The sequence below is a fragment of the Ascaphus truei genome, chromosome 6 (assembly GCF_040206685.1).
Source record: "Ascaphus truei isolate aAscTru1 chromosome 6, aAscTru1.hap1, whole genome shotgun sequence".
Taxonomy (NCBI): Eukaryota; Metazoa; Chordata; class Amphibia; order Anura; family Ascaphidae; genus Ascaphus; species Ascaphus truei.
The window spans coordinates 43,690,990-43,710,937 of NC_134488.1; the positions used below are offsets into that span (position 1 = coordinate 43,690,990).

A 19,948-nucleotide genomic window follows, 5' to 3' on the forward strand; every position below is an offset into this window, starting at 1 on the left:
TCTGATGAGGAACTCCTCTGTGGTGCTTCTCTCTGTGCAATAACTCCACACTTGCACACGAGAGTGTTATTAATCAGGAACATCTTTATTAGTACGGTGGGCCAGCTGCCCTCCACAATGGGGTGTATTCAGCCTCCCATGTTCACCGCACTTCCCTTTGAAAGGTATCTCTTCCCTTAATTGGTGGGTTCCCTATCTCCCCTTTAGGGAGATAGTCCCTGTGCCAGGTCCCTGGTCACAGTCTTATAAGCTGTCTCCTCCCAAGCCTGCACTCAGACTTGCTCCTTGTCTCATAGTCTCTTACATAACCTTCCAACAGCTTCTGAACTCCTCTTCTAACAACTAACTTTTGAACAGTGCTGTGCCTTATGTATCCTCTGGGGGCTGACACAACTCTGACATCACTAATCATGGATTCAGAGCATGTGACCACTCCCATCCATACATAGGGCACCTCACCAGGGTGTGAGGGCAAACCTCCATAATTACTACTGGCATGCCCCTAACTTACCAGGCCTTACTGTCAGCAGGAGAGATGACTGCAGCCATTTTACAGCATGGTTACATTCTCCCCCTGGTGAATCCCACCATCCCTGGCTGGGACCTAAATTTGAAGTACCTTTCTTCAGGAAGCACTGTAAAATGGAAAACACACATAATTAGTCACAACATTACAGTACATATCTTCATCATACATAGTAACAGATACATCCTAACTTTAGATGATAACAACCAGGATTACTCCCTGATGGAGTATCCATTAGTGGTACTACCATACCCTTTTAAGGTGGCCTACACACAGCATGGTCCACTGGGTTTAAAGCAGCAATGCTGTAACCCTCTGGGTGACACTTCTCATGTAACCCGCCAGGATCCCAATCTTCTTCCCCTGATCCTTCCTCCTCATCAGTGCCATATCCCCTATCCTCACCAGTGGAACCCATCTTAAACTCAATTTCTCCCTCTATGAGGGGCTCAGGGACGTATGGGTATTCCAGGCCATGCGAGTGTTTGTACTTGGCTATAATAGCCCTCTCGGCCCGGCTGCTCCTAGTCAGCTCTGCGTTCCCTGCCCTCCCTGGCAACACCCATGACAGGGGCTCGTCTGTGTCCACGGGGTCAGATAATATCCCAGGCCCCATAGGCTCTATATTATGCTGACATATCTGAAACCATCGTTCCTGCATCTTCCTCTTCCTCTGGGCCGGTGTAAATTCCCCCACCGCCCACCAATAGTCCACTACGTCCTCTTTCTGTAGTAAGAACCGTGTGCGGTCCATCCACCCCACGTATCCCTCAAATAAGGGAGCCCACCATCGGGTCTCCTTACGTTCCTCAGACCCCCACTCTAGTGAGTCCCCCTCCTCTGTATCCCCCCAAGAAGATACCCCAGAGGTCCTTGATGAAAGAGGCCTAGACCACCTCTCTTGTTTGGAGCTATCCTGAGACTTAACTACGGCCACACTGGGTACCCATCAGGACTCGGATACTTTTCCCAACCGCCCTCCACCCCTCGACCCACCATCAGAGGCATAGCTGTTCAGTCTCTCCCCAGTCCATTCCTCACCGATTCCCTGGGACCCTTCCGACACTCCCAAACTGGATGTGGACCCACAGGAAAAGGTGATAGGGACAGGGGCTTTAACTAGGGCATGGGGTTGGGCATAGGGACAGGAAATGGGCATCCGCGGGGTTCCGACCCGCTCTCTGCCTTTGGATAGTCCTGTATCATTGTGCGGACGTGCCGCTGGTTGGGCCTCACCCGTCTCAGCTCTCCTCGCAGCCTGCCAGCTCTTTGTTGACACAGGTGATTGGGAAGCACTGCCCGATCGCCGAGGCGTTGTGGTTCTCTCTCTGGTCGTTCCGCTACCTCCGCCGAAAATGACGTCATCAATGGAACCGGATACTCCGCCATCTTGCGATGGATCCCCATGCGGGATCTCTTCCTCCACAACGACATCCGCCACCGGTAGTGATGGTTCTGCTCTCCGCTCCGCTCGGGCCTGGGCTAGGCCTTCCTCCACCGTTGCCACCACCGGCACCTGGGGAGGGTAAGGATGTATCTCACCGCTCCGTCGGCTCGGGATGGAATCTTCTCCTCCTTCCGCGCTGTAAGTCACCATCTCGCTCTTTGTTGTGCTGGTTACGGGAGACACTTTGCACAATGGTCTCTCCTGTTCCCCAGCTCGCAACTGTGGGCCAGGAAGCTCACACCCAGCTCTTCCCTCAGACATCTCGGGTCTTGCCTGGCAGAGATAGAGACCCCTCCCCCTGGTGAATATTTGGGGAGGGTCCCACAACGGGATAGGATGTCCTTTAATTGAGGCCGCACCTCTTCCAGTCCTAGAGAGCGCGGTCACAGCTTTCGCGCCCTTATCCCCAACAGGGTGGGGTTCCTCTTTTGCCACCAATTCCAGCCATTTTCTTTCAGCTGCCTTGCGTGCAAAGTACCTTTCCTTTTTGCACGCCACTCCAGCGGCCGGAACTACTTCAGGTAGTTGCGCCATCAGTGCACCAGTTCCTGGGTCCGCTGGACTCATGCCCACGGGGCATAATTGGAAGCCACTCCCCCTGGTTGAGATTAGGGGGAGGTCCCATAGATTTATCGGGTGACCCAGCACTGGGGCTAAATTAGTCACTGTCCATGAAGGCGCGGCTGCAGCTTTCGCGCCATACCCCCCATCAGGGCGGGGTTTTCCTGTTGGCGCCACTCCTGGCCAACTCTCTGCAAGTTTTGCATTTGCAGAATTCTCTGCACTCGGCCCACACGGTCTCCCGGGGAAGCGGGAACCGCCATTTTGGAATTCATTTCCATCAGCCCCAATCACAATGTCCTCAATACTGTCCTCCAGGGTAGTACCCGGAGGTCCTAAGATGGACCAAAACAGTGCGGCTACAGCCTTCGCTCCATTCCATAGCAAGCTCGTGAAAGACATGTCAGCAACAGCTTGCTCTTCAGTGGGGCGCATGCCACGTGTGCTCTCCCCATCAGCCTCCGGTCGCCATTTTGGACTATCCGCACCGCGCGGATCCTCCATTCTTGCGATCGACATTCTCTCGTAGCAGTTATCGTACATGGGGCTCCTCTCTGCGGGGCAGCCACCACACCGGTACAATAAAGATTGCCCTGATGCACCACCTTGTGTACCTAATGTAGGCTGGACTCGTGTTGCACTACCTCAGGCTAGGCTCACTCTCTCAGTGTCTGCTGTATCTCCTTCCTCCCAGTCTGTGCTCCCTTTGGTAAGTGGTCTGGAATGGGCTAGTGTACTCTGGGGCTTCCATGCAGTACTGGGGCGTCTACCTGTCTTGGTTAGCCTAGCGCAGACCCTCTCCAGGATTGCTGACCAAGTTAACAGGCTATCCCTTCTGGCATGCTACCAACTAGCACAGCTGCAGTAGATACCAGAGGGAGTGTGTATTGCTTTGGTGAGTGAATCCAGGCTGCAGCAAACATCAGGAGAAGTGCTCCAGGACCGCACATGTCTGCAAGGCAAGGCAAACAGCAAACCGAGGAGCGGATTCCTTACAGTGGGTAACGGTATATACTACTTACCTCTGCAAATAATACCTACCGCATGTTGAAGGTATATACGATCAGCTGCTCATGCCTTCAGCACGGCTTAGCTGCATATCGGTGTTCTTACTGCCATTACCTGCCAATATTTCCCTGACTAGGAGAATCAATGTGGGTTATTGGTATATACTACATTTACCAATGCAACTAATACCTACCATATGCTGAGGGTATAAACAATTAACTGCTTATGTTTTTACTGAGGATACACAAGTACCTTCTCTATTAGCCCAGTAGCCAAGTCCTATAATATGTTTATGCTACTTAGGTTTATACTATATGCCAAGGTACCCCATTGAGGGTGTTCGCACTAATCTTTTTATTACGTATATACCTGCAGTCCTTGGATATACGGCTTAAGGGGCTTTTAGTTACTAAGTGCCTCCACTAGTAACACCCTTACGGAACAGCAGTGCTAAGTGTGTAGATGACTGGGGTTTTACCCACCAGCCACTCACTATTCTACATAACAGGTAGTCACACACATATCTCTGCTCTGTTTGCCTAGATGTATTAATATATACACCATTAATGTCATCATATACTCAGAGCGCTATACAATTATTCGTTCTCACAATACACATTTATTTGGCTGAGACATTATTTGTATGGTGGTTGTATTACGACCCTACCTCCATATCTGTAGGAGGCTGTATTTATAGCACAAGATCCTGAATATCTATCAAGGATCTCCATATGTTTATACTACTTAACTACTCATAGTTATGTTAAAAATGATCACAGTCACGTGCTGTTTGATATATTCTTTATTTTAAACCCCATTTTTTTATTCATTGTTTGCAAATAAAGTATTTTAACATTATCACTATTCATTCAGTTGTGATTGAGTGCTTACACACTAGGTTTTCTTTTTCTCTTGTATACATCCATTCCTTACCTAGTTAGCACCTCACCGTGGTTCAAATTTAGCTGTGCGGGAGTTCCCTTTATGTGTACACTACCGACACACTTTATTGAAGTGTGGTCGGTACCGCAAGCCGGGAAATCTCCCGGCTTGCTAGTGGCCGCCCCTCGGCGTGCCGCGCGTCATAGACGCGCGGTCACGCGTCATCGGGAGCGTGCGCCCCCTGCACGCGTGTCCAGGGGCTCCCCGAGGGAGCCCTGGTGTCCCGCGATCGCGGGACAGCGGCAGGGGGTTCCGGGGGACCCGGCGGACCCGGCAGCGGTAGGGAGAGCGCCCCGATCGGAGGGCGCTCTTCCGCTGCTTCGGCGCGCGCCCGTCACACTCGGGCGCGCGCCAGGCTACTGCTGCGGCACAGAACGGGCAAATGCTCGAATAAACTGTGCCGCAGCAGTAGCTGCTGTCTGCTGTTGCCTGGCCTCTCTTGTCTTTCAGTGCTATATCCTATCCTTGGAAATTCTGCTGACCTCCCTGGATTTTGACCCCTTGCTTTGGACTCTACTATTCTGCTCTCTGGAACCCTTTGGACTTCACTTCGGACTTTCTACGCTGCAGACTTCTACAACCCTTGGACACGGCACACGGACAATCTACAACCCTGCTCTCTCCACTCCACGACCCAGGCTTAGGGACAATCAACGATGCTGCTCTCTCCAATCCACGACCCTGGGCTTACGAACTTTACCCTTCTACGCCGGAGCTGTCAAGTATGGTATCATTTAATATACTTGTTACCCGGACCATCTACGCTACTTCCACACTCCGGCCGTGCCCCCGTTTACTGTCAGGTGTGTGGTATTACTCCATTCCACCTCAGTCCCGGGGTCTCGTCTGGCTTGTGGGCAGGCCGAGCGTTACAATTATCACTGTTAAGCATTTTGATTTGAAGGTGCAAGCATTTTGCCACCATCTTACCTATGGTTATGGACAGTGGGTTTATAATAACATATTTCATGCATTATACATCCTGCTTTAGTAAGCGGCTTGTTAGGGGCTTGTCGTGTCTCACCAAGGAGAGCATGTTGTATGGTTTTCAAAGTCTGTGATCAAAAAAAGTGAAACCTCTCCGGTAACGCTATGAATAAGAAGGCCGAGCGAGTTACCCTAACACAGACTGTTGCTTTTACAGTATTTAAACATGTAACCTGACTATAACTATCTCTTTCTTTAACAGGATATCTACGTTATCTCAATGGCAATAATAAGGAACAGATCGTTTGCACCTATATTGTTTACTGTCACATTCCTCTTGAGTTTCATGTGGTACTGGCACATATTCCAGGTAAAAAATACATCTTAACTAGGCCCAAACTTTTATTGGGGGAAATATATTGAGCAAGCTATTGAATCAAGCTGTTTTACGGCTATTTCCTGTTCCTATGTGCTAACGTGCAATTGTAGGGTTTGTTATATAGAACTGTAGGAAGAACGAAAGGAGCAATTATATAGAGCAATAGTAGTTAGGGAGCAGTTAAAGGGAGAAGTTAAATGAGGTAATAGAAGGAGTTATAGGGAGCGGTAATATGGGGCAATAGGAGTTATAGGGAGTGGTTATATGGGGCAATAGGAGGAGTTATAAGGAGTTATAGGAGGAGTAATAGGGAGCGTTTATATGGAGTACAAAAAGGAGTTATAGGGAAAGGATATATGGAGCAGGAGGAGGTGCTATAGGAAGAGGTTATAGGGGGCAATAGGAGTTATAGCCAGCAGTTATATATGGTAATAAGAGGAGTTATAGAGAGAGGCTATATGGAGCAAGAGGAAGAGTTATAGGGAGCAGTTATATGGAACAATAGGTGGAGATGTAGGGAGCGGTTATACGGAGTAATAGGAGGAGTTATATGGAGGGGTTATATGGGCAATAGGAGGAGTTATATGGAGCGGTTATTTAGTGTAATAGGAGTTAAATGGAGCGGTTATGGAGGGCAATAGAAGGAGTTATAGGGAGCGGGTATATGGAGCAATAGGAGGAGTTATAGGTAGCAGTTATATGGGGTAATGGGAGGAGTTGGAGGGAGCAGTTATATGGGTTAATAGGATGTGTTTTAGGGAGGGATTTATATGTGATAATAGGAGGCATTATAGGGAGAGGTTATATGTGGCAATATCAGGAGTTATAGTTTGTGTTATATGGGGAATAGGAGGAGTTACTGTATAAGGAGCGGTTATATGGGGCAATCAGTGGAGTTACAGGGAGGGGTTTATATGGGGCAATATTAGGAGTTATAGAGATCAGTTATATGGAATAATTGGAGGATTTATAGTGAGCGGGTTATATGAAGAAATAGGAGGAGTAATAGGGAGATATTATATAGGTCAATAGGAGGAGTTATAGTGAGCGTTATATGGGGCAATAGGAGGAGTTATATGGAGCAGTTATATGAATGTTGGACAAGAGGAGTTATCAGTAGTGATTATATTGAGCAATGTGAGGAGTTAAAAGGAGCAGTTATAAGGAGCAGTTAGTTATATGGAGCAAAGAGTTAGGGATGAGTCATATGGAGAAATCAGGAAAAGATATTGGGTGCAGTTGTATTGAGATATAGGAGGAGTTAGGTAGGTATTATTACAGGGGTGTATGAACTGTATTATAATGGAATGTATTACGTTATTGAGAGGCCATCACATTTTTTTTTAACTTAAGACAAAATTGGGATTCAGTTTATAAGAAGCCATCAGCCAGAAAAGTCAACTCTGTTTAAATAAGTGAGGTTTGATGTGTCTTATAATACCAACAACAAATGGATTAAATGTGGTTTAAATAGCTCAAATCATGATCAAACATGATCAAGATCTTCATATAAAGCTGCAGTTCAGTCAATATCCTGCATGTGTGTTTTTTTTAATAAATCAGTTCTGTAGTAAGAAAAAATACTTTTAGCATTTTCTGTTTTAAAAAAACAACTTTGAAAGACCAATTTTCTTGTATTCTATTTTAACAAGCATTTGCTAAGGCACTGCCCCTTCATGTCTTGTCACAAGCCCTGGCACACCCCTTTGTCAGCCCTGCCCTCCCTCTAGCACATGTCAGTGCAGCAGTGCTCATGAATATTCATGAGCTTCCACTGACAGACAAGCAGAATATAAACAGATCCCTTCACTAATTATGTCACCAAATTTCGACTTATCAATACATGGAGAACGAATTGACCGGCAGCTACACAGTTCTTTAGGTAATTAGAGATTGCACACATAAAACTATTGAAGTAAAAAAAAAATTACAAAAAAAAAAGACTGAACTGCAGCTTTTTTTTTTTTTTCCAAAAATTTTTATTAGGCAAATACTTATTTCACATTGTACATGTCATATATGTTAATACAGCCTAATACAAGTTTTCTCCATTTTTTGGTTAAAGAAACCATAAAGAAAGAGGAAAGCTCATCGCCCCCCTGACCCTCCTGGGGTTGTGAGGGGGGCGCGAGTATGGAAACAGAGAGTAAGAGTATGGAAAGGGGGAGAAGGGAAGGTGGGGAGGGGGGAGGGGGAAGGGGGGGGGGGATACCTGTTGCTTATCACGTCCTCAGAATATTTCTATTGGAGTTTCTAGACTCGTTCTTTTTACTTTTAATTTTTGGGTTAGGGGCGTGGGGGTGCCATATGGGTTAGCCACGGGTCCCATGTTTTATTAAAGGAGTCCGTGGATCTTTTCAAAAAGGCCGATAGTTTCTCCATATTCATTACCTCTTGTATCCTATTTTTTATCGTTTGTTTTGAGGGGGGAGACACTTTCTTCCAGGCGGCTGCCACTGCACATCTAGCCGCTGTTAGGATGAAGGAGATTAATTTACTTGTTGGTCGGTCCACATTTTCATGGGGCCTGGCCAACAGGTAGGTCAGCGGGTCAACAGGGATTTTGAGGCCGGTGACCTCTTCTATTAATTTTTGAGTGGTTCCCCAGTATTTTTGAATTTCCGGACATGTCCACCAAATGTGTGCCATGTCCCCCTTTTGACCGCAACCTCTCCAGCATAGATCGGACGCCTGGGGGTAGATTTGGTTTATTCTAACTGGGGTAAGATACCAGCGGAACAGTATTTTATATATATTTTCTTTGATTGTGGTACATATGGAAGTTCCTGAGGCATTCTCCCAAATTCTTTCCCAGTCCTCTCGGTCTATAACTATTCCCAATTCTGCTGCCCAATGCAGCATATAGTCATGGGTGGGGGCTTCTATAGCCCTTTCCAATACTGCGTAAATTTGTGTTATAAGACCTTTCTGGTGGCCTGTTTCTCGACAGAGCCGCTCAAAAACTGTGAGAGGGGGAAATTTCAACGTTGGGGATAAGGTTCGAATAAAGTGTCGAATTTGTAGATACTTGAACACGTCCAACCTTGCTATTTCATATTTGGTTTGTAGATTTTGATAGCTCAGGAATTCTCCAATGCTCAAGAGGTCAGCGATCGCTCTAATGTTTTTTGCTTTGAATTGATCCAATTGTCTGGGCTCACAACCAGGAGGGAATTTCGGATTTTTGTGAATTGGTATGAGTTGGGATTGGGGCGAAGTGAGCTTAAATTTATATTTGCATCTCGTCCAGGTCTCCCATGTGTGTCTCATTGGGCCTAATTTAAGTTTACTATTCTGCATGTCTTCACTGCTCAGGGACCAAAGGCAAGCTGGTAGTGAAGGCGTCCCGGCGTAGTATGATTCTATATCTAGCCAACAGTATTGGTTTGGGTTGGCATTCCAGACTACCACCTGTCGCAATTGTGCGGCTAGGTAGTATTTGGTGATGTCTGGGACACCAAGTCCTCCTCTACCCCTTGATGCCAGGAGAACTGTCCTAGCGGTTCTGGCTTTCTTACCCTGCCAAATGAAGTGGAAGATTAGTTTTTGTATGTTTTTTAATTCTGAGCCAGGGATGTGGACCGGGAGCGTCTGGAAATAGTATAATAATCTGGGGAGTATGTTCATTTTAACCGAGATCATTCTCCCGATCCATGATATTTGATATCCTCCCCATTTCGCTAGGTCTTGTTTAATTTTCCGGAACAAGGTCGGGTAATTTTGTTGATATAGGGATTGGTAGTTCCTCGCTATCTTTACTCCCAGATATTTGATACTCGAGGAGCTCCAATGGTAATTAAGGTTTAATTTGAGGAGTATCACCTCTGGCTCTGGCAGGCTTAAATTTAATGCTTCCGATTTATCGTTATTGATTTTATAGCCTGATATATCTCCAAAATCTCGGAGTTCTTTTTGGAGGTTAGGTAGGGATGTTTGGGGTTGCGTCAGGGTTAAAATGACATCATCTGCGAATAGTGATATTTTGTGCTGCCTGTGTCCAATTTCTATTCCTTTGATGTCTCTATTTGTTCTTATTGCCGCTGCTAGGGGTTCTATGGTTAATGCAAAGAGGAGAGGAGATAGGGGGCATCCCTGTCGAGTTCCATTAGTAATCTCAAATCTCTGGTTACTGCCCCCTGGTAGTTTTACTGTTGCAGATGGATTTTGATATAATCTACGGACTCCTTCTAGATATGCGTCTTTGAAGCCGAATTTGCGCATAACATGGTCCATGAATAGCCAGTCTATTCTATCGAACGCCTTCTCTGAACTGCAGCTTTAATGAATGTCTCTGTCTAAAAATTGCAGGATTCTCTTAGACCGATGTTTCAAAACTGTTCTGAGCCAGTCAGAGAAGAGAAGGAAGAGAAGATCGCTCAAATTGCCCCGAGTGAACTTCAAATGAAAATAAACAAGATCTTCAACAAGATTCAGAAGCTCATCCCTAAAGCCCATTTCACACAATTTAATAGGACCACAAGTGGGAGAAACAGTAAATCTTCTATAGCAAATCCCAGAGCAAAATATTGTGTTGGGGAGGACTTTGTGGTGCAACTTGATATGTATGATTATATAGGGAACAGGAAGACTTACGGAGGAGACTTCATTAGGCCACGGATCTTCTCACCAGATCTATCAGCTGCTTCGTCTGGAAGGGTGGAAGACTTCAACAATGGAACCTATCATATCCACTTCCATTTATATTGGGAGGGCAAAGTCAAGAGCTCTATTTTGCTGTTTCATCCTAGTGAAGGTGTCTCGGCTCTCTGGAGAGCTAGACATGCCAGCCTTGGGGTCATTGGCTTTCAAGGCAAGTTTATAAGCCTTGGTCAAGAAGCCATCACTACATGTGGCTTCAGACTTGACACAACAGACAAGGAGGTCTGTGAGTATATAGATGCAGATAATGAGGAAGCCTTCTACTGCATCAAACCTCCCAATCTACCATGTGACTGTTTGCATGATATGAGGGGTGTAGACCTACAGGTCTCATATCTCAGCAATGAGGAAAAACAACTCTTTCAAAGGTATCATTTCCAGTCTGATTTCCTTCATGTTACATGTATGTGAAGCACCTATCAATGCAGCCTGATTAAGAAGTAGATTGTTGTAGCTGTGGTTTCCTCTCCATTACAATTGCTGCTCTTGCCTTCATGAACTTTGTTATTAGTATCTATGGAGATTTTGTTTTACTAAAGACTCACAGCTACAAAACCAGTGCAATAAACAGCATCAACTGTATCAAAGTAAAGGAATCCCAATGAAAGGAAATAGTTTATCCTCTGATAAATTTGGGCCATACAACCCCCCGTGTGTGATACTGAGTCCTGAGGAATGGCTTGAAATGGCAACCAAAGACGCCAACTACTGTACAAGCAGAAGTGTCCAAGACACCTCACTTTCCTGCACCAACAATGTCAGCATTATTAAAGCTCATGTCTGAATAGATTAAACCACGTGTAGTACAGTATAAGAAACAGAGGTCCCCTATTCAATGTGCTGTAAAGCCGTCTTCCCCATGCTTGAGAAGGTTTTAGTCTCATTCATTTAAATCCTGCTTGGTCAAAGTAATGTTGACCAGGGGATCTGAGAGAGAAGTTGAGCTAGTGTGCAGAAACTACAGTATGCATGGCCTTTGTTTAAATAATGTTGTCTAATTGAAACCATAGATATATACTGCAGGTGGAAAAAAGATTGTAGTGTATTACTTTTTAACAAACTACCTTTCGTAAATGAATCACTGAGACTTTTCTCCCTGGCTCTCAGAAGTCCACCTGGCAGTGAAGAGATTAATGCCTTCACAAGAAGGGATGGTAATATATTACATATGACATCAGATATTTTATGACATCACATTTTTCTCCCACATCTGCAATGTTTTCTAATGGGGTTCGCTCTTATGGCCATTCCCTGTAGGGTACTGCATGTCATACATTCTGTGAGTGAATATTATTGGTATAGGCAGTCCTCGGTTATCCAACGGAATGCGTTCTGGAAGTAGCGTTGGATAGTGAAACCGTTGTAAAGTGAGTCCCATGTTAATCAGTGGCGGTGAGCGTTGGATAACACATTTAGGTGTCGGATAACGCATTCCGGTGTCGAAAAATGGCCGTAGGGTTGTATTGTAAAGCGTTGGATATGCCATTCGTTGTAAAGTGAAATGTTGGATAGCGAGGACTACCTGTATTTACTGTATTTATTGCAATCATAAACTTGCATGTATATATTGCTTTGTTTTGTTTTTTAATAAATAAAAAGAAATAACAATTATTTTGCAAATTATTTTTTAAAGGTCCAACATTGGTATTGACATCCCCAAAAATTTCGACTTCATAGATGTGATAAAATGTAACAGTGAGTACAAATTTTCTGTCTCTCAATACGTTTGGATAATTTGTTTTGCCATTTCTGTAATGGGATGTTGACCAATTTGACAGCAATGGGGTTAATGAGTTTATTTTAGTTTTTTTTTCTCTGCAGTAATTAATAGAGATGTGAGAATAGATGATGTCAGAAAGGTATAAAGACAAATTGTGGCCAAGTATTTTCACAAACATTGTGGCTGTTCTTGTTCAAGTCCCAATAACAATTTGGAAACATTGCGGGAAAAAATTGTGAATTACACCCATAATTGCATTAAAAAGATAAATGGAGAATGTGCCCGCTTTGTCCTAGCACATCAACAAATAGCTTCATCCTGATGCTTCATTTCAATATTAATTTGAATTACTATTTTCAGGGGACTTTCATGGGAGAGCCAAGACAACTTTAAATATCTCTAATAATTATGTTTTTAAATAATAAGACACTGTCAGAGTTATATTGGAGTTCAGTTCACTGTATTTGCCCTGGATAAGTGCAGGTTTGTTGCAGGTTCTAGTACAGCAACATAAAAGGTAATCATTCTTGGGTTTGAGACCAAGTTCCCTCTTTAGTTTTACACCTGAAGAGACCTCTGTGGCACTGAAAACTCATGTACAAACTACATCCTGGCGCAATGAAATTAAATCAAGATTTACACATAGCTAGGGATTCATGGAGGTAGGATGGGGGCAAGTGGGAGTTTGGCAAGCAGCGAGACACCCATATTAAATACAGATAATACTAGAAAACTTCTAAAGACTTGTCACGATTGTGCTCGCCACAAACCGGGACCGGACCGCGGGGCTGAGGCTGGGTTATGAAATCACCGACCTTAGACCGCGCAGACTATTCCGGAGTGCGCAGTTCATAGTCAAACAGGCCGGGTTCAGGACTGGAGATAACAGCATAGTCGTTGGACGAACCAGAGTCGGGGTAAGAGATATCCGGGTAGTCGTAGTCCAAGCAGGGGTCGGCAACAGGAAATCAAGCTGGTCATTTTGCTTCAGTGCAATCGCTGCAGGTCGGGAACGAGGTTTGCGCGAGTGGCGTCCACGACCCATGGCGCCGGTCTAGGAGAGGGATGACTGACCGCAATGGGAACACCGCCAGGCAGCACTAGTAACCCTGTGTACAGCGCAAAAGTAAGCAGGTCTCTAAGAACCAGGAACTCAGGAACTCAGCGTAGCAGCAGCAGGCCTGGAGGAAACTTGACGAGTACAACAAACTGGAACAAAACAGAGAAATACGTAACGAGAGAACAAGCTAGGGCTTGTGGCAGAAACACAAGTAACATCCCATAAGGATCTATGCTCGGCCAGGAAGTGAAGGCAAAGCAGGATATTTAAAGCGACAGTGACCAATCCGGACGAGGGGCATGGCAGAGTCGTGTCGAGGAGCTGCTCGTGAGTGGCTGAGAGACCATGAAGTAGTGGAGCACAGCTGAGAGTCTGTAACACCAGTGCCAGATTCCAAGATAGCGACGACAGAGTTCAAGGTATGCACTGGGCGGCGGCATGGGTAGCGACGGGGGGCAGGGGAAGCAGCCGCTGAAGTTGGCGCAGAAAGGAAGGAGCAGATAAGATAAAAGCCCAGACAGGAAAAAAACCTTAAATACATTCTTGCTAATGCAGGAAGCCTTACAGATAAAATGGGAGAGCTTGAATTAATAGCTGCAAGGGAGCAGTATGATATCATAATCATTACAGAAACATGGTGGGAGGAATCTCATGACCGGGCAGTTAATTTAGAGGGTTATTCCCTTTTTCGGAAGGATCGATCAAATAGAAGAGAAGGTGGTGTATGTTTATATGTTAAACGGATCTATAGCCTATAAGAAGGGAAGATGTTTATGAAGGGAATGATGAAAATGTAGAATCCTGGGGGATAGAAATTAGTAGTGGATGTAAAAGTATAAAGAAAATGTTTGTACGGATATGCTATAAACCACCAAATATCTGTGAGATTGTGGAAGCCAAAATACTTTTGCAAATGGAAAAGGCATCAAAACTAGGTGATGTTTGCATACTGGGTGATTTTAATTATCCAGACATAAACTGGGCACTGAGATGAGCATTAAATCGAAAGGGAGCAGGTTTTTGAGGGTGCTTAAAGACAATTACCTGTACATGACTCAAATTATTAAAGAACCGACCAGGAGAGGGCAATACTGGATTTGATCATATTAAACAATGTAGAAGTAATAAAAAAAAATTCAAAACCGGGAACAATTGGAAAACAGTGATCATAACATGGACTATTTTAAATAAATGTTTAAAAACCATATTACCTGGATTCAACAAAAACCTCATATTTTAGAAAGGTAGATTTGAATAATTTAGGAATAATCGAGAAGAAATAAATGGGATGATGTTTTTGCAGGGAAAAATGTGGATGATAAATGGGCAGTCTTTAAAACATTGTTAGAAAGCACACTTATCAGTGTATACCCTTGGGAAAATAAATATAAATTAAATAAGTCTAAACCAATGTGACTAAATAAACAGGTAGGGGAGGAAATGGAAAAGAAGAGGCAGGCGTTAAGATTCTGTAAGTCAGAAGGGACGGAGACATTGTATCAGAATAATAAGGAATGTAACAAAAATTGCATAAGGGCAACCAAATTAGCAAAATGGATAATGAAAAAAAAAGATTGCAATAGAAAGTAAAAACTCTAAAAAATTATTTAAGTACCATAATAACGAACAAAAAAAAAGAAAAGAAAATATAGGACCCTTTCATTGTGACAGACAAATTATTGCAGATAAGGAAAAAGCAGAGGTATTAAACAAATTATTTGCCTCTGTATTTACCAGGGAAAAATCAATTGCAATAAGAGTATCGCAGGAGGAAGCCACAACCTCTATATTAACTAGCAATTGGTTAACTGAGGATGAAGTTCATGGGTGGCTTGATAAAATTAAAGATGGCATACATCCAAGAGTTCTTAGTTACAGACCTGTAAGCCTAACATCAATAGTGGGGAAGCTACTTGAAAGTTTAGTATGGGATAATATGCAGGAATACCTAATGGATATCAAAATTATTACTAATAGTCAGCGTGGATTTATGAAGGATAGATCATGCCAAACTAACCTTGTTTGTTTATTTGAGGAGGTAAGTAGGATTTTAGACCAGGGTAATTAGAGTTTTCAAAGGCTTTTGATTTGGTTCCACACAAGAGGTTAGAGTACAAAATAAAGCATATTGGACTTGGTTAAAGGACAGACAACAGAGAGTTGTTGTAAATGAAACTTTTTTAGATTGGGCTAAAGTTGTAAGTGGAGAACCTCAAGGATCAGTACTGGGACCCCTGCTTTATAACCTGTTTATTAATGACCCCAAGGTTGGCATTGAGAGCAAAGTCTCCATCTTTGCTGATTACACTATATTGTGAAAGGTAATAAAATCAGAGCAAGATGTAATTTCTCTCCAGAAGGACTTGGATCGACTGGAAATTTGGGCAGGTAAATGGCAGATGAGGTTTAATACAGATATGTGTAAGTTTATGCATCTGAGAACAAGAATAAACAGGCAATTTACAAATTAAATGGGGATACATTAGGAGTATCCTTGATGGAGAAGGATTTAGGAGTGCTTGTAGACACCAGGCTTAGCAATAGTGCTCAATGTCAGGCAGTAGCTGAAAATGCAAACACAATCTTATCTTGCATTAAATGGGGAATGGAGGGAAGTAAACATAATTATGCCTCTTTACAAAGCATTAGCAAGACGATACCTTAAATATGGAGTAATATTTGGCCACCACTCCTTAGAAAATATATTATGGAAATAGAGAAAGTGCAGAGAAGAGCCACCAAATGAATAAAGGGGATGGATAATCTGATTTGTGAGGAGAGACAAGCTAAATTATATTTGTTAACTTTAGAAAAGAGGCGTCTAAGAGGGTATATGATAACTATATGTAAATATATTCAGGGACAATAGAAGGAGGTTTCAAAATAAATTTCCATCCCCAAGGGCAGTACAAATGACACCGGGTCATCCCTTAAGGTTGGAGGAAAGGAGATTTCACCAGCAACAAAGGAAAGGGTTCTTTACAGTTAGGGCAGTTCAAATGTGGAATTTATTAACTATGGAGACTGTGATGGCAGATACAATAGATATCTTCCAAAAAAGGTTGGACATCATTTAAGAAAGGAAAGGTATACAGGGATATATCAAATAAGTAAACATGGGAAGGATTTTGATCCAGGGAGTAATCTGATTGCCAATATTTGGAGTCAGGAATGAATTTATTTTTCCCATTCTGAGATATCATTAGATGATATTTCACAGGGATTTTTTGTTTGCCTTCCTCTTGACCAATATACTGTAAATACAAATAAAGGATAAGTGTCTGTCGTCTAAATTTAACATAGGTTGAACTTAATGGACATATGTCTTTTTTCAACCTCATCTAATACTGTATGTAACTATCTAACTATTTAACGATGTAACATTACAAAATAATTGGGTTTTCCATTGATTGCTGAGCCAAAATCCCTTTATTTAATTGTGTGGCTGTGGACAAAATATGTATTCCTTATTCCAGAACATCAAATCAATTTTTTTTTCATTTCCTAAGCAGTAGTGTACATCAGTTAGTATGGTCATATGTAAAGATGTAAAGAAGCTTCACGTACCCTTGTGTGCTTTTATCATACACACAAGGCGTCACAACCAGATTGTACTGTATGTGCCTCCTGTACTTCTAGGTGTGCAGACACTTTGCTAAGGTTTTCAGAACAAGCTCATATAGAGGGTCCATGTGATGTGAGCACCATCTCAGCAAAGTTTCACATACTGTAGGAGATCCCATTTTTTTTAAAAACAGTGTTGTTGGTTCATTAGATAAATGTACTAATCCCTAAAGCAAGTGTATGTTACGGAAAATGTATATTTATCACATGTGGTCTGGATTCAAGGGGTTCATATACGTTTATCTGACTAATGATGGTTTACAAATGACTGTATACTGCAAAGAAAATACAGAGAAAATACAATCTTTTAATTGTTTTTTGAGAACCAATTATCCGTACACCAAAAGACATTAGATAAAGAATGTAAGCACCTCCCTCCCCATCCTCACACCCCAAAAAAGCTTTTGTTTACAATGAAAATGGTAAAAGTAACACAAATTATATTAAATAGCTTATACTGTTTTTTTAAAAAGTGTTAATCAGATCCATTTAACCCATGCCACTGCCCTTATTTCACTTTTGCCCCTTTAAACAGGTAGCTGGGGTCCTGCAGACGTAGACTCATTATTCGTCATGATACTGTACATTTGAACATTTATAGTACACTGTAAAGAGTTTTTCAAACCTCACAGGTCTCTTCCACCAGCGCCCTGACAATGAATATACTGTGTATTAGCGTGGCAGGAATCACATAAACAAAAGGCAAAGAACAGAACTTTTTTTTTTTGTTTCAATTTTTTTATTGTTTTATCAGGGTACACAACAGATAGTAAACTTTGCTGTACATAGATTGGATAATCATTGATATTTGCATATACTAATAAAGACATCCGAACAACAGAACTTTTTAACGGAAGGAGGAGCACTGGTATTTTGCTTGTGCATCAATAGTAATATTTTGATACATATATTTGTCCTCCAGAAGCTGAAAGCAGCGCAAAACCAAAATGCAAGACGGGGATGAGCTCCCCTGTCCCGAGTGGATATTTCTTGAATAATGTATGGAACCCAGTTTTCTGCAACATGACCCTGTACCAAACCGGCGAAGACTTCACCAAGTGTCTCCAGGGGAAGAAACTGTTCCTCATCGGGGACTCTACGCTGCGTCAGTACATCATGCACTTTACTGAAGGCATCAAAAGTAGGTTTCATATTCCACATGATGCACGATGGTCTAGGCCAGGAGTGGCCAACACCAGTCCTAAAGGGCCACCAAGAGGTCAGGTTTTAAGGATACCCCTGCTTCAGCACAGGTGGCCCAATCATTGAACAGTATTAACCCTTTTGGGTTAGTGGCTACGTCCTGGGATCTGGCACTCACAGAGTACCAATTATGTAGAGCAGGGAGAGGTGGCCAACTCCAGTGCTCAAGGGCCACCAAGAGGTAAGGTTTTATGGAAACCCACTGCTTCAGCACAGGTGGCTCAATCAGTGGCTCAGTTGATTGAGCCACCTTTGCTGAAGCAGGGATATCTCTAATACCTGGCCTGTTGGTAGCCCTTGAGGACTGCACTTGACCACTCCTGGCCTGAGCTTCTACCTGGCTAAATTATCTTTGTAAATATAAAATAAATAAGGTAAAATAAGATAAAGGGCCATGTTTACTAAACAGGGCTACTCAATACTTTCTCTGCTGAAGACATTATGGGATCTATTGATAAAGTCTCCAGGCTGCAAAAGTCGGGCAAAACTAGTGCAAAAATAAATAAATAAATATATTATAACTTCCCATTGGCCCATTTGAGGGGACAGCTAACCCTGTGCAGGAGATACCGGAACCCCCTAAGGGGGTAAGTGTCTCAGGAAGCAGGAGGTCACCGGAGCCGAAATTAACAGGTTCAGCTCCGGAGACTCCCTGCTTCCTACTTAGGGGCAGGGGGGGGGGTATCCTTAATATTGCTTGCCTAAGGGTGACATACCCTAGGGACCGACGTGCCTAAAGGGCGATATTTACTCAGCGGTGCTGTAAGCTGTTTTATGGACTAGAGAACTGCTTGGTAATTATGTCCAAATCTTGCCATAAACAAATCCTCTGGGAGTAGTTGGGTGGTGTGCAAGCTGATTTGCAGCCTGTTAAGCAGGATTCCGTAAGTGCTGAGAGGGTTATTAATGATGAAATGGGATTTTTTTGGTTAGTGGATTTACGCTGATCTTTTGCTTTTTGTTTTTTTGATACCAGATTAGTTATTTACTGTAGCTTTGATTCTGCTCTGTTCTCAACAGGGAAAGTCATTTTCACGTTGTAATTTCTCTCTAACACTTTTACTTGTTTTCCATCAGTAATTAAATACTTTGCCTACCATTGGAGCGGATTTGCCTACTGGGAGAAGACGCTTCTGGCTTTAAACATGGAGAAAGATATTTATGTTTCCTATAAGAGACACGGATTCCCTCTAGAAAGTTTCATATTCTACTACTTCAAAGAGGACAAGTACACAAGTGATCAAATCGACCTACAAGGTGGGGGAAAGGACACCATAGTTGCTATCACCATGGGACAACACTTCAGGCAGTTCCCTCTTCACGTGTACATCAGAAGAGCCATCAACATCCGCAGAGCCATAGAACGTCTTTTCCTGAGGAGCCCAGACACCAAAGTCATCATCAAAACAGAAAACACCAGGGATACAAACACGGCGGTGGAAAGGATCGGGGACTTCCATGGGTACACCCAGTATCTGGTGCTGAGGGAAGTTTTCCAAGGAATCGACGTTGGATTTGTGGACGCCTGGGACATGAGCATTGCTTCAGCTACAGAAAATGTTCATCCTCCAGGGAAAGCATTGGAGAGCATAATGAGCATGACCTTCACCTACGCTTGTTAATAGTAATAATAATAATAATAATAATAATAATAATATTTCACTGCTCTACAGTTTTTTAACTATTGCACTTTGCATAAGGACTCGGGGGAGATTATTTTCATTGTGTTCCATTCAAATGAAAGTAATTAGTTTGTACTACCCTTCTTTCTCAAGGGGCTTTTGTTTTTCGGTGGGACGGGGGTATTGAACCGGGAGATTCTCACGGTTCCGGAGGGATTATATTATTTTAAAAGAGGGCTGCTGTTTACAGCTAAGATTATAAAATAACCC

The 19,948-nt window shown here is 43.2% G+C and overlaps 1 protein-coding gene across 1 annotated transcript in view; it reads left to right on the top strand.

Moving 5' to 3' along the window:
* The window catches only part of LOC142498080 (NXPE family member 4-like), a 32,218-nt gene extending 12,540 nt beyond the window's left edge, over positions 1 to 19,678 (top strand). The window contains exons 2-6 of the mRNA XM_075606586.1: positions 5,674 to 5,781; positions 10,099 to 10,817; positions 12,083 to 12,144; positions 17,776 to 17,994; positions 19,134 to 19,678. Of these exons, the coding sequence (XP_075462701.1) occupies positions 5,674 to 5,781; positions 10,099 to 10,817; positions 12,083 to 12,144; positions 17,776 to 17,994; positions 19,134 to 19,678 (1,653 nt within the window). The remainder of the gene's footprint in view (positions 1 to 5,673; positions 5,782 to 10,098; positions 10,818 to 12,082; positions 12,145 to 17,775; positions 17,995 to 19,133) is intronic.
* The last annotated feature ends 270 nt before the right edge of the window (positions 19,679 to 19,948 follow it).